We start from the raw sequence: 14,009 nt of genomic DNA, 5'->3' as shown, positions 1-14,009 counted from the left end.
TTTGCACTACACTCTGAGCTCTGGTTCTCTTGTCAGGGAGTGACCTCCATCCTTCCAGTGTTGCGGGAAGGAGTCCTCACTGGCAGTCCTGAGCAGAAGGAGGAAGCAGCTAAGGCCTTGGGTTTGGTGATCCGCCTGACATCCGCTGATGCCCTGCGGCCCTCTGTGGTCAGCATCACTGGGCCTCTGATCCGCATCCTTGGGGACCGGTTTAGCTGGAATGTGAAGGCAGCTCTGCTGGAGACACTCAGCCTCTTGCTGGCCAAGGTGAGTGAGTCAGGAGCTTTAGGATTCCACTTAGAGCCTGGAGAATAAGTCTGTTTGCAGGAGACCAGCATGCAGTGCCCTGTGGGAGCAGAGGGAGTTGGACGGTGACACTGCTGGCATGTTCAAGTCCTGCTGTAGCTCTGCGACTGTGTAGCCGTGAGCCTGTTCCTCGCCTGTGCAGCTCCTCGTGCCGCTGCTCTGCCATGAATAAGCTCACCAAGGCTGGTGTGGCCGGGGCTGTGGCAGGGCCGCTGTGTGACAACAGATGCTAAAGCCTAGCCGTATTCAACCTGGAGCTCGAGACCCTGTTGGAGAGCTGTCGAGCGGCCCTTTCACAGGGTCGAATGTCAGACGTCCTGCATTATCAGATGCTTACAGTCATAACAGCAGCAAAATTACAGTCATGAAGTAGCAATAAAAGCAGTTTTATGGTTGGGGTCACCACAGCGTGGGGAGCTGTATTAAAGGGGCGCAGCGTCAGGAAGGTGGAGAGCTGCTCGCTGCTCTAGAAGGATGAGGCTAAGCAGGTTTCCCTGTGTGTGCTTGGATCTTGTGTGTGAGCTGTCTGTCCTGTGTGAGCTGTCTGTCCTGCTGTGTGAGCTTGCCAAGCTCCTGGTGGTTTTGATGGTGTGTTCAAGGTCAGTATACATGACCCTGACGTCTGCCACAGTCACGGCGTTTCTCCCACAGGTTGGGATTGCCCTAAAGCCCTTCCTGCCCCAGCTTCAGACCACTTTTACCAAAGCCCTGCAGGACTCAAACCGGGGTGTACGCCTGAAGGCCGCTGATGCATTAGGGAAACTCATTTCCATCCACATCAAGGTGGACCCCCTTTTTACAGAGCTACTCAATGGAATTCGTGTGATAGAGGACTCGGGTATAAGGTAGTGTTGCCTCATGGGCGCTGTTGCTAGGCGGGCCTGAGTGGGTGGAAGGCAGTAGTCGGGGGAGCCTGTGGCTAATGCCGTGCATTTCTTCTGTAGGGATACCATGTTGCAGGCCCTGAGGTTTGTGATTCAAGGTGCAGGCTCCAAAGTGGATGCTGCCATCCGGAAAAACATTGTCTCACTCCTGCTAAGCATGCTGGGACACGATGAGGTATGGCTGTAGGTCAGTGGCTGCGCTTGGAATTGGCATTGCTCCTCCTCTTTGGTTGTTTTCCCCACACTGTGTGGTGACTTTGGTTCAGCTATCAACGGGGCAGGAGCAACACTGCCCTCAAGTTGCTCCAGGACCTGCCGTGTTCCCTCAGCCTGGGAGGGCCAAGTAGTGTTATTGGTGCTGATTTCTGGGGTTCAGGCTTTGTTGTCTTCACCATGCTGGGGCAAACCAGAGTCTTACGTATGCTAACATGCGTTCCCCACTGAGCCCAGCCCAGCCTAATTAGTCTGTTTTATGGTTGAAGGAAGCAGCTAGGTCACCTGACCTTTCACCTGTCCTTTGGCTTCAGTCACTTTCCATTTCAGTCCTTAGAAAGCAGGCGGCTTCAGGAGCTGTGCTGTAGCAGCGCGGTGCTGCAGGCCCTGGCTTTGTGGTTTGAGGTGAATGCTGCCTGCCACTTGGAGAAGCCTGTGTCCATGGGACAGCGTCAGCACTTCAGAGGCCGCGCCTGGCACTCTAGTTGTGTTTGTTTCCGCTAGTCCTACCAGTTCTGGAAGCATTGTTAAGTTCCCAATGGGAACTCAATGGAAGCATTGGGTTTTTGCACTGTGATGAGTCTATGGGAAGACTTTCCTGTCTTCCCTTCCACAGGCAGCCTCCTGCTATGGCAGCTTGTTTATTTGTAGAGCTGATCTCAGGAGAGAAAGAGGGTGAGTGAGCAAGTGTGTGTGTTGTGGAGTTGTGGCTGCACTCACCTGTGCAGGCCCCTGTCTTCAGGAAGGTCCTCCCTTTTGGGGGGTGGGGTATGAGACTTGGCTTCTTAGTGCCCTGGTTATCCTGGAATTCACTGTGTAGACCAGGCTGGCCTCGAATGCACAGAGATCCGCCTGCCTCTGCCTCCCGAGTGCTGGGATTACAGGCGTGCGCCACCACCCAGCTCAGTAAGTCCTCCTTAATCACTTCTCCACCCTGTGTTTGTTTTGAGGCAGGGCTTCATTGAACCTAGAGCTCCCCTTCTGACTTGACTGACTGGCCAGTGATCTATTGGGTTTCCTGTCTGCCTCACGGTTTTAGTGGGGACTGGGGGTCTGCACTCAGATCTTTGTGCTTGCACATCAAGTGTTTTACCCACTGAGCCATCTTTGGTTTTGTGATACAGGTTTTCTGGGTAGCCAAGGCAAATCTCCAGCTTGTGATCCTCCTGCCTCAGTCTCCCTGATGCTAGTGCTGCAGGTGTGAGCTGACAAGCCTGGCTTCTGTGGCTTCATACTCTGTGCACAGCCATGGTGGGTACTGTACCGCTGTGCCTACGGCTCCCTCTCTGAGCACATGGAGGAGAGTGCCTGGTTGCTGTGGTCACAGTCTGCCAGAGCTCCTGCAGGACCATGCTCAGAGTGCAAGCAAGGGGTGGTGTTTAGACAAGTTTGCGTTTTCCACAGCAGAACTTGAACTAGGCCCACGATGCTGACAGCCTATTCTCAGAGCTTATACTGAGATTGAAGGTGACAGTCAAGAATCAGCTGGCTTTGGCTTTGCGGTCACTGAGTCTATACTTGTTTGGTAGGTTGGTCAGGGTCACTATCGTAATAAAAACCATGACCAAGCTGGGTGGTGGTGGCGCACACCTTTAATCCCAGCACTTGGGAAGCAGAGGTGGGTGGATCGCTGTGAGTTCGAGGCTGGCCTGGTCTACAAAAGCCTGTCTCAAAAAACCGCCCCCACCCAAAAAAACAAAAACAAAAACAAAAACAAAAAAACCATGACCAAAGCAAGATGGAGAGCAAAGTGTTTCATCAGCTCACACTTCCACATCGTTGTCCATCACTGAGAGAAGTCAGGGCAGGACCCTGGAGGCAGGAGCTGAAGGCCATGGAGGGTGCTGCTCACCGGCTTGTTCCCTGTGGCTTGCTCGGCCTGCTTTCTTATAGAACCCAGGACCACCAGCCCAGGGATGGCCCCACCCACAATGGCCTGGGCCCTCCCCATCAATCACTAAGAAAATGCTCCACAGGCTTGCCTACAGCCTGATCTTATGGAGGTGTTTTATCTATTGAGATTCTGCCCTCTCAGATGACTCTAGATTGTGTCAAGTTTACAAAGCTAGCCAGCTCATTTGGTTTGAAGGGTCACAGTCAAAGTGGGACTTACTGACAAAACAGCATTTGCTTAGAAGCACCTCTCTTTATATTTGGAGTAAGCCGGCCATGGGGCAACTAAGGAGCCTTTTGTGTATCTGCCCTTGGTTTTGAAAGAGAACACTGCTCCTAGGGTGCTGTGGGTGTGGCTCAGTGGGAGAGCACCTGCTACCCATGTGTAAGATCATGGGTACCATCTCTGGCCCTGCCCCTCTCGCCTATAGGAAGTGTGTGTGGCATGGTGACACCCCTACTCATCTTGTCTCTGTTACCCAGTGCTGTCAGCTTGACTGCACAGCAGAGAGCAGCAGGTCACCTGGACATGGGCTTGTGGGGAAGAGTTGAGTGCTGTTGTGGCTGTCTTCAGACACCTGCGGGACGGTCTCTCCCAGCTGAGCTCCTGTGCTCCAGGCCCTGTGGGTGGAACTGAGAGGCTACTTGGGACGCGCTCGTTCTCCCCAGGAGCACGGTGCTGTGTAAATGCAGCACTAGTGCTACTCTGGTGGTGACTGCCATGTGTGCACACACTGGAGTTTTCTAGAATTAAGTGGAGTGGAGTGTGCGATTTTTAACTCACTCCCCACCACATAGCAGTCCCAGTCTCGTGCTGGGAATGCGGTGCCTAGAGTTCCTGAGCTGGGTGCCTTTCTACTGTCCTGCCCTCATTCCTGGGGAGGGAGCTGATGGAATTGGCCACACTCCCTGCCACGCCCCCCCCTCTCTCTCTATGTCAGGACAATACTCGGATCTCCTCGGCTGGGTGCCTTGGGGAGCTGTGTGCCTTTTTGACTGAAGAGGAGCTCAACACTGTCCTTCAGCAGTGCTTGCTGGGTAGGTGGCTACACAGGCCAGGGGAAACGCCTTGTACACGTGTCTCCCTCCTCCCTGAAGGTCTTGGAGGCCCTGGACTACCGTTGCTCGTAGGTGTCCAGCTGCAGGAGCTGCCATGGAAGCAGAGCTTTCCCCTTCCCCCAGTCTGCACCCTGGTCTTAGTGGGGGGACAAGCCCCTGGATTTGAGGATGGGGGTGTGTTGTAAAGTCAAGCTCACCCAATGTGTCCTTCTGCCCAGCTGATGTATCTGGCATTGACTGGATGGTGCGGCATGGCCGGAGCCTGGCGCTGTCTGTGGCTGTGCACGTGGCTCCCAGCAGACTCTGTGCAGGCAGACACAGCAGTGAGGTTCAGGACATGATCCTCAGCAATGCCGTGGCAGACAGGGTAAGGCTCAGTCCCGTCCTCCCTAACCCTCCGTTGCCATTTCTTGCCAGCTCTGTAGAGGGTGTGTGCAGCTGGTGCTCAGAGCCTGGGCTCTGCTGAGGCAGCTGACTTGTTAGGTGCTCGGTGAGGAGGCCTTCGGTGGAGGCTTGGGTTAGAGGAAGTCCATAGCCTCGCTTGCTCAGGAGGGTGCTGATCTTGCTCCTGGGAACCATTGGCTTTGTCGTGTCCTGCCACCTGGCAGGTGTCTTAAGTGAGAGCTGTTGGTGAGCTAATCTGGGATGAGATGGGTGGTGGTCCCGCGGGAGGACGAATGCCTGGTTCTGCTCCTCAGCTCTTGCTGTTCTCCACAGATCCCCATTGCTGTGAGTGGCATTCGGGGCATGGGCTTCCTCATGAAGTATCACATTGAGACAGGAGGTGGACAGTTGCCACCCAGACTCTCCAGCCTGCTCATTAAGGTGAGTGGGGACAGCTTGGAGGAGTTGGAGTGCCCCCAGGACCATAGCTCACCAGAGAGATCTCCATGGATGGTCTGCAGGAGCTCCCTGAACCCCTGGAATTGTTGGTAGAGTGTTTCTGTGTGCAGCTTTCTTGGTGTCTGGTCAGGTTCTTAGATCTGGGACTACAAATCCAGCAAAGAACCACCATTTTGGGTGTTCTTTGTAGGCACCTGATTTTGTAAAACTCAGAACAAAACTGGTTGGAAAATATTGTTTTTGTAGCAGCAAGTGAGGAAGGTGTGTGCAGTCTGGAGGTCAGGGGACACTTGTGTGAGTTGGCTCTGTCCTCACGTGGGCCCCGGCAGTCCAGTCATGTTGTCAGTCATGCTTGACAGCAGTTGTTTTACCAGCTGAGCATCTCACTGGTCCCGAGTCAGGGTTCTTACTATGTAGCTCTAACTGGCCCAGTGTACAGACTTAAGGAGGCCTCTGCCTGCCATGTGCTGGGATTCAAGGCCCGCGCCTCCATGCCAAGGCTTGAGTTGAACTCTCTTCATCTCCTCGCCTGTCTTCCTCAGCTGGCAAGGCATTTGCCATGTGACTGTTGTGTAGGTCCCAGGCTCTCGTAAGGATAGCTAGGGAGCTGTAATTCCAGCACTTGGAGTCAGAGGACGGAGGATTGTGAATTTATGGCTATCCTGGGCTGCAAAGTGAGTAAGAGAAAGAAGTAGGTGAGTGAGCCAGGTAATTGGATATGACAGCAGGATGCTCCCTGCCCAACAGGCCCCTTCCCCTGCATTAGTGTGCACAGAGGTCAGAGCCAGACTCAGCATTCAGGAGGACGGGAGCATGCTGGGAGCCCTGTCCCAGTGCCAGCCGCTGGCCGAGTACAGGGCTGCTCTGTTTCCCACTGAGCTGTGATGTTCCAGAGGAGCTGCCCTGCTCTCCAGATGCCTAGTCGCACCTGTGAGAGCTTAGGAAGGGTCCGCCTAGGTGGACGCTGGGACCATCAGCCCACACACACTGTTTACTCAGCACTCAGCCAGAGGCATGCTGGGCTTGCCTCTGAGGGAGCGGAGACCGAGCAAGGCTGCAAGCTGCCCGAGCCTGTTGGACAAAGGCCTGGAGTAGCTAGAGTTGAAGGACAAGAGGAGCTGTTTAAGTGAGGATCCAGGGCAGAAAGGAGCACGGCCTGTGTGAGGCAGTGAGAGCCTCATGTGGGCCGGCAGCACCGTATGACACTGGGAAGGAAGACATCCTGTCACCTGCCAAGGGAGGGAACCTTGTCACACTGTTACTTTTAAGTAGGGGGCAGTGGGTCTAGTGTCTGTGCTGGGGACAGTGTCCACCCTGGAAATCTGGGCTTTTCTGAGGAGTTGAACTGGTTGGCTCCCTCTGCGTTCCTCTCACAGTGTCTGCAGAACCCATCCAGTGACGTCAGGCTGGTTGCTGAGAAGATGATCTGGTGGGCAAACAAAGACCCGCAGCCTCCCCTGGAGCCCCAGGCCATCAAGCCCGTCCTCAAGGCTCTTCTTGACAACACCAAGGACAAGAACACTGTAGTGAGGGCCTACAGCGACCAGGCCATTGTGAACCTGCTCAAGATGAGGCAGGGCGAGGAGCTGTTTCAGGTGGGAGCCCGGCCTGCTGTGCCAGCACCATACACTGCAGGCGTCAGTCCTGCGGCTCTGTTCTCTCTATCACACTGTACATTGGTTCCAGGGTGGGTGGAGGCCCAGGCGTCTGACTTGTTTCAGCTCTAAATCAACTCCCAATGGAACCAGGCACAGGCCAGAAACCCAGGCGGGGCTGCCTCATCTGAGCCTCATCTGTGCCTCCGGCCGCTCCCTCAGCAGCCCATGTTCCCTAGCTTAGGGGAGGCACGAGGAGGTATTTCCCCGGTTGTCTCTGATCCATCTGAAGCCCTAATGCTGCCAGATCCCAGCCCAGAGGCTCTGACCGTCCTCTGACCGTCTTTCCACAGTCACTCTCCAAGATCCTGGATGTGGCCAGCTTGGAGGCACTGAATGAATGCACCCGAAGGTCGCTGAGGAAGCTGGCCAGCCAGGCCGACTCCATGGAGCAAGTAGACGACACCATCCTGACGTGACAGGCCAGGTCCACTGCAGCAGCTCCGCTCCACATCTCTGTTCACTGTTTTCATTTTTGAAAATACGTTTATTCCAAGGGGGAGCTCAGGAGATGGCGTTCCCAGAAAGTATTTTAGTATATCAGCCGACCAGAGCCAAAGCCTTAAATCAAACCCACACACAACTGAGATTGCCTCCTCCGTCTCTTGCCCTTATCTTTGGAGAAGAGAAAGCAGCAGGCCCAGAAACCTCAGCGAGGGCACCTAGCCCTGCCCCCGCCCCTCCGCTCGGCCAGGAGGGCCAGCTCAGGCTCCTCTCTGTGCTGAGCCCCTGGGTGCTGCCGGGGTCTGCCCGATGCTGCGTCTTGACTTTCGTGCAGCTTGATGCACCTGACCTGTGTGTTGAAGGTGATTCAGTCTCCTCAGTTCCAGGACTCGGGTGCAGGTCATTTGAAGGAGGACAGTTAATAAAGGCTTTGATTTCATCTTGAAAGAAGCAGGATTTTTGTCGTTATGTTTTGAGACACAGTCTCTCTGACTGTGTAGTGTGTGCCGGCCTTGAATTCAGAGATGCACCTGACTCTGCCTCCCAGAATTAAAGGTGTGCGTCTCCACCCCAAACAGGAAGCAGATTTTTATAACCCTCAGACCTCATTAGATATGAAGGCTTCTGCATCAAGGATAGGGGACGTTTTGTGCTCTCGTTGACAGTATGGGCCTCGCTGTTTTCCTGCCATGCCCTCTTCTCAGCTTCATCCCGGGCTTCTCTGTGCTGACCTGAGATCTCCCTCAGTGGAAGACTTCCCAGCTGTCCGTACGAGGCACCAGAGGTGAACTGCTGGCTTTAGAGACGTCGGCCCCCTCTAGAGCAGTGTTCTATGGCCCGGGATGTACAAGAGGGAACCGGGGCCCCCAGTTTATGAATGACTTCCTTCCTCCTGATTCCTAGAAGGCTTGTGACACACCCCCTAGTGATGCAAGTCTCCCTGGTCCCAGTGAAAGAAACCTTCATTAAAACTACCAGCCAGTGCGGGGCGTGGTGGTACACTCTTTTAATCCCAGCACTCACAAGGCAGAGGCAGATGGATATCTGTACATTCAGGGTCTACATAGTCCCTGTCTCAAGGAAAAAAACCAAAACCTGGCTAGAGCTGTAAGGGCGGGGGGAGTATAGACTGGTGTGGTGGCATGGTCTGTAATCCTAGCATTTAGGAGACAGGAGAGCTGGTGGGAGGTGTCGGGGTGTAGCCTGGCTACATCAGACCCTGCCTCAGAAAAAAAGTAAAAAAGATGATGTCATCAGTGGGCTTTTGACTGACAGCAATGTGTAAGGCAAGGTGACCTCTAAGACGTGTCTGATGGGATCATCTTAGTCTCCAGCTTCGTATGTCATGGACCTTTAATTTCACAGCGGACCTGGTGTCATCTGGCTGGGGGTAACTGTAGAATCCTAGGGTTGGAAAGGACCTTGAGAGGTCAGCTGAGTCAGTCCCCATAGCCAAGCAGCCAATGGCTTCTGCTTTTTGGTAGCTATGGCAACTGGGATTCAGCTGGTCACCAGTGTCCTCCTGGCTGCCTAGGGCATTTGCGTAGCAAGCTGCCTGCATCCGTGCTCACCTCTCCGGGCAGCGTGGTACTGTCCGTGCACAGCCCGGAGCCTCTTCCAGGCAGCAGGTTGTCCTCAGTGTTTCCTCCTCCAGCTTGGGTTACATCCACCCTAGATCCTCAGCCACAGCCTGCAGCTGGGAGGGCAGCCCGATGTGTGGAGGGTACCCAGGAAGCAGAGGCAGAGGGAGAACCAGCTTACAGTTCCAGAAGCCGGAGGAGGATGAGCCCTGGGTTGAGAATAGACGGCGGCGGGAGGTTGTTTCACAGACATGACTCAAGGCTCTTGGAGCACACTGAATCGCATTCCTCTAGTCCACAGGGCGGGTGCGAGCTCTCAGGACAGTCACAGTGGGGCAGGCCAGGCACAGCAACCCAGACAAGCCCTGGAGGAAATGGAGCTTTGCTCCCTAGCAGCAAAAAAACTGTCCTGGTGGCTGGCAGCTGTTCAGCCTCTGACAGATCACTGGGGCTCTTCATACCCAGTTCCTCATTTGTAGAATGAGGAAATTGGAAAAGCTCAAAACTGTCTGTTCTCAGCACCCTTTAGGGATTAGTCATAGCTGCCCCGCTCAGCTTTAGTTGAAACATCCTGTAAACTAGGGGCTCTCTTGTTACTGTTCTTGTTACTGTCGTTCATTTTTAGGATTAGATTTATTATTTTGTGTGTGTGTTTTGACTGCATACATGTGCGCTACATGCGTTCCTGGTGCCCACGAAGGTCAGAAGAGGCTATCAGATCCCTTGGAACTGGAGTTACGGATGGATGTGAGCTGACTGACTGGTGAGAACCCAGACCAGGGGCTCTGCAAGAGCAGCTGGTGCTCGTAGCCCTCAGCTGCTAAACCGTCTCTCCAGCCCCTTGCCTCTGTTTCCAGAGGAGGAGACTGAGGCACAGTGGCCATGGGCTCAGCATTATTATGCCTAGAAATGGCAGTGCTGCTCTCTCACCTGTGGTGGGCTAGGCCTCAGCAGGTTTACTCTTCAGAGCAATGCTTCCAGACCTTTTCCGTTCTAGCATCGTAGGGAACAAAGAAGGCAGCAGAGGACCCGGGCAAAGGCAGGAGCCAGCCCCGGGGCTCCACCCACCCCCAGTCTTAGCTAGCTCTCCTCTCCTCTCCTCTCCTCTCCCCTCCCCTCCCCTCCCCTCCCCTCTCTTCTCTTCTCTTCTCCTCTCCTCTCCTCATTTGCAGGACCCTGCTGGGAAAGTCTCTAGTGTGTCAAGGCCCCCAAGTCAATGACAAAGTGGTGTGTCCTGGATCACAAAGGTTCCTGTCTGAATGGAGTGCTCTCAATCCTTGAACTGAACTTGGAAGTGCTGGAGTCAGTGTGACAAGGCTGAGACACTCCTAAGAACTAAGCGTGCAAGTGAGTCCTCGCTACACGGCTCACCTGCACGTGCGTGCATGTGTGTTGCTGCTGCTGTTTGAGGCAGGGTCTCTCTAACCTAAACTCCCTCTGTAGGTCAGACTGGTCTCAAACTCAGATCTCTGCCGGCCTCTGCCTCCCAGCGCTGGAATTCAAGATGCACATCACCATGCCTGGCCAGGGGTGCTTCTATGTGGATGTATCGAATGGCTCCAAGTCTTTTAAAAACAGCAAGAATTAGCCGGGCGTGGTGGCGCACGCCTTTAATCCCAGCATTCGGGAGGCAGAGGCAGGCGGATCGCTGTGAGTTCAAGGCCAGCCTGGTCTACAAAGTGAGTCCAGGACAGCCAAGGCTACACAGAGAAACCCTGTCTCGAAACACCTCCCTCCCCCCCAAAAAAAACCCAGCAAGAATTGTAATATAGTGACTTACAGCCCTGAACTCAGGAGCTAAGGCAGGAGAGATGCTGTAAATTCAAGGTCAAGCTGAATTACAGGGTAAGACTACTTTTTTTTTTTTTTTTTTTTTTAGGCAGGGTTTCTTTGTGTAGCTGTGGCTGTCCTGGACTTGCTTTGTAGACCAGGCTGGCCTCGAACTCACAGCGATCCGCCTGCCTCTGCCTCCCGAGTGCTGGGATTAAAGGCCTGCGCCACCACGCCCGGAGGGATTTTATTTCTGTTGTGGAGTATGTATGTGTATTTGTGTATATGTAGGTATGGGTGTGTGTGTGTGTGCGTACACATGCATGGAAGCCAGACACATGCCAGTGTCTTCCTAGATTGCTTTCCGTCTTGTTCTTTGAGGCGGGCTTCTCTTATTGAACCTGGAGTTCTTTGACTCAGCTGCGCTGGCTGGCCATGGAGCTCCAGGGTCACACCCATCTACTCCCCTGGGGCAGGGATCCCAGCCTCAAGCTGCCGCATGTAGGTCTCCTGAGGCATGGCTGACAGGCACTTCACCCACAGACTCCTTTTGCAGTGCTTGGGGTGAAACAGGAGGCTAGGCTGAGGCTCCCCCAGGCCTTGGGGTACAGCGCGAGGCTAGGCCAAGGCTCCCCCAGGCCCAGGGCCAGTGTAAATGGTGCATTTCGGTGTGTCAGCGACACTGAGGGCTTTGTAGGCAGATTCACACTCCCTGTCCTGCGCAATATCCAGTAACAGTGTGGTACATGGGCACCACAGGCTTGCCATCTGTACCGAGTGGTAACTGGTGTGCCCTGCAGGAAGCTAGGTACACAGGAGCGCCCCTTATGTGGGCAGTGGACAGTGGACGGCAAGAGACTTAGGAGAAGGGCCAGAGTGAAGGTTTGAATGCGAGTGGACCCACAGGCTCCTGGACTGGAATGCTTGGTCCACCCAGGACTGGCGCTATTCAAAAGAATTAGGAGGTGTGGCCTTGTGGCCTTGTGGCAGGAAGTGTGTCACTGGGAGTGGGCTTCAAGGTTTCAAGGGCCCAACCCAGACCCAGGGTCTCTTTTTCTCCTGCTGCCTGCAGATTTGGATATAGAACTCTCAGCTGCTTTTCTAGCACCATGTCTGCCTGCATGCCACTGTGGTTCCTGCCACAGCAATGGACTAAGCCTCTGAAAGTGTGACAAAGCCCCGATTAAATGCTTTCTTTTATAAGCGTTGCCTTGGCCGTGGTGTGTCTTCACAGCAATAGGACAGCCAGTCATTGTGCAAGGTGGAAGTCACAGGCACGATGCTCCTGCAGGTGTGCCCTTCAGCTTCTTGACCCCAGTAGTTCGAAGAGACAGGATTCTGATGGTCATGACTGCCTTTGCCAGTACAGGGCGAGCCTGGCCACCAGTCACTCCCCACACAGCACAAGGCTCCTTATTCAGGTAGAGAAGAGTAAGGTGCGCATGGGAAGTCATGCAGCCCCGTGGCAGAACTGGGGCGGGGAGGGCGGGGGGATCTGTATTTCTTGATTCCCTAGTCACCAAGCCCAAGGGCTGTTCAATAAAAATCACCTGGAAGCTGGCTGCAGTGGCGCATGCCTGTAATCCTAGCACTCAGGGAGGCAGAGGCAGGCAGAGCTTATGAGTTTGAAGCCAGTCTGGTCTACAAAGTGAGTCCAGGACAGCCAGGACTACACAGAGAAACCCTCTCTAAAATAAAACAAATAATAATAATAATAATAATAATAATAATAATAATAATAATAATAATAAATAATAATTAATAATAATAATAATAATCTAGAAAGTGACTTTATAATTTATGTTTTTATTTTATGTGCATAGGTGTTTTACCTGCATGCATGTCTGTGTGAGGATGTTGGATCCCATGAAACTGAAGTTACAGACATTTGTGAGCCGCCATGTGGTTGCTGGGAATTGAACCTAGGTCCTCTGGAAGGGCAGACAGTGCTCTTAATCACTGAGCCACCTCTCCAGCCCCTGGAATGTGACTTTAATAAAAAGCACCAGGGTTTGCATGTGGCTCTGCACAGCGACTGGGCTCTACTTCACAGAAGAGTTTCCTTGGTGGTTCTGAGCTGCTCATGTGTTCTCCTGGCGGGGGTGAGGGCTGGGGGTGAGGGCTGGGGGGGGAGGACTGGGGGGCTACCATGCTAAAGCTTAGGAAACAGGAAGGGCTGGCCCAAGGAGTGCTGTCAGGAGGATGCTTTTCTGATGTGGTTTCTCCTAAGATGGCAGCTGGAGCAACCCGGACGTGGAAGTCTCTCAGAGCAGTGCCTTATTCCCTTGAGATTACAATTCTCAACCCAGCCAGGGAGGCAGAGGCAGGCAGATCTCTGAGTTCAAGGCCAGCATGGTCTACAAAGTGAGTCTAGGACAGCCAAGGCTACATAGAGAAACCCTGTCTTGTAAAACAAACAAAAAACCCCCCCAAAAAAAACCCAAAAAAAAAGAAAGAAAACAAACAAACAAAAAACCCGAAAACCATCTAAAATAATTATAATAATACAATAAATAAACCAGGCATGGTGTCACAGGCCTTTACTCCCAGTGCTCGGAAGGCAGAGGCAGGTGGATCTCTGAGTTCAAGGCCAACCTGGTGGTGTACAAAGCAAGTCCAGGAGAGCTAAGGCTACACAGAGAAACCCTGTCTCTATGGTGGTGGTGGTGGGACTTTTTAAAATGTACATGAGGGGCTGGAGAGATGGCTTAGTGGTTAAAAGCACTGACTGCTCCTCCATAGGATCCGGGTTCGATTCCCAGCACCCACATGGCAGCTCACAAATGTCTGTAACATGACAGCCTTACATAGACATACATGTAGGCACAACAGCAGTAAATAAAAATAAAATAAAATATACATGAGTGGTTTGCATATATGTGTGTGCACCACACGTGTGACTGGTGCTTGGAGAAGCTAAAAAAAGGGTGTCTGTTTTCCAGGAGCCGGAGTCGTAGACATTAGCTGCTCTGTGGGTGCTGGGGACCAAGTTTGGTCCTCGTCAAGAGCAAGTGCTCTTAGCTACTGAGCCGCCTTTCCAACCCCCACTAACTGTTGAAGGAATTACTGACTTGTTCCCCCACCATGAAGCAGCTGTGGGTGGTGTTTTGCTTCTGGGTGCATCTAGTAAGCACACCCGTATTTATCGAATTAATGAATGAGTCAAATGATTGAATTTGTTGCATAAATCCAGCTGCCAGGTGAAGTGATGTTTTAAAAGCAGCTTTGTCTGGCTGTCACCGCTTGCTTGGTTTATTTTTATTTATTTATTTATTTTTGTGTCTGCCCCTCCTGTTCCTCACACTTCAGCAATAACCTCCATAGCTCTGCGGCTCTAGCTGGTGGCCTCCTACCGTGTGTCT

The 14,009-nt window shown here is 53.2% G+C and overlaps 1 protein-coding gene across 1 annotated transcript in view; it reads left to right on the top strand.

The window, feature by feature from the left end:
- The window catches only part of GCN1 (GCN1 activator of EIF2AK4), a 59,020-nt gene extending 51,273 nt beyond the window's left edge, over positions 1–7,747 (top strand). Inside the window, exons 51-58 of the mRNA XM_084762167.1 lie at positions 37–267; positions 958–1,151; positions 1,251–1,365; positions 4,238–4,334; positions 4,574–4,722; positions 5,073–5,180; positions 6,575–6,793; positions 7,147–7,747. Coding sequence (XP_084618293.1) covers positions 37–267; positions 958–1,151; positions 1,251–1,365; positions 4,238–4,334; positions 4,574–4,722; positions 5,073–5,180; positions 6,575–6,793; positions 7,147–7,272 — 1,239 coding nt within the window. The 3' untranslated portion in view covers positions 7,273–7,747. The remainder of the gene's footprint in view (positions 1–36; positions 268–957; positions 1,152–1,250; positions 1,366–4,237; positions 4,335–4,573; positions 4,723–5,072; positions 5,181–6,574; positions 6,794–7,146) is intronic.
- Positions 7,748–14,009: the final 6,262 nt, after the last annotated feature.

This window comes from Acomys minous, assembly GCF_964271855.1.
Source record: "Acomys minous genome assembly, chromosome: 16".
In the NCBI taxonomy this organism is placed as follows: domain Eukaryota; kingdom Metazoa; phylum Chordata; class Mammalia; order Rodentia; family Muridae; genus Acomys; species Acomys minous.
This window is presented reverse-complemented; position numbering and strand designations above follow the sequence as displayed.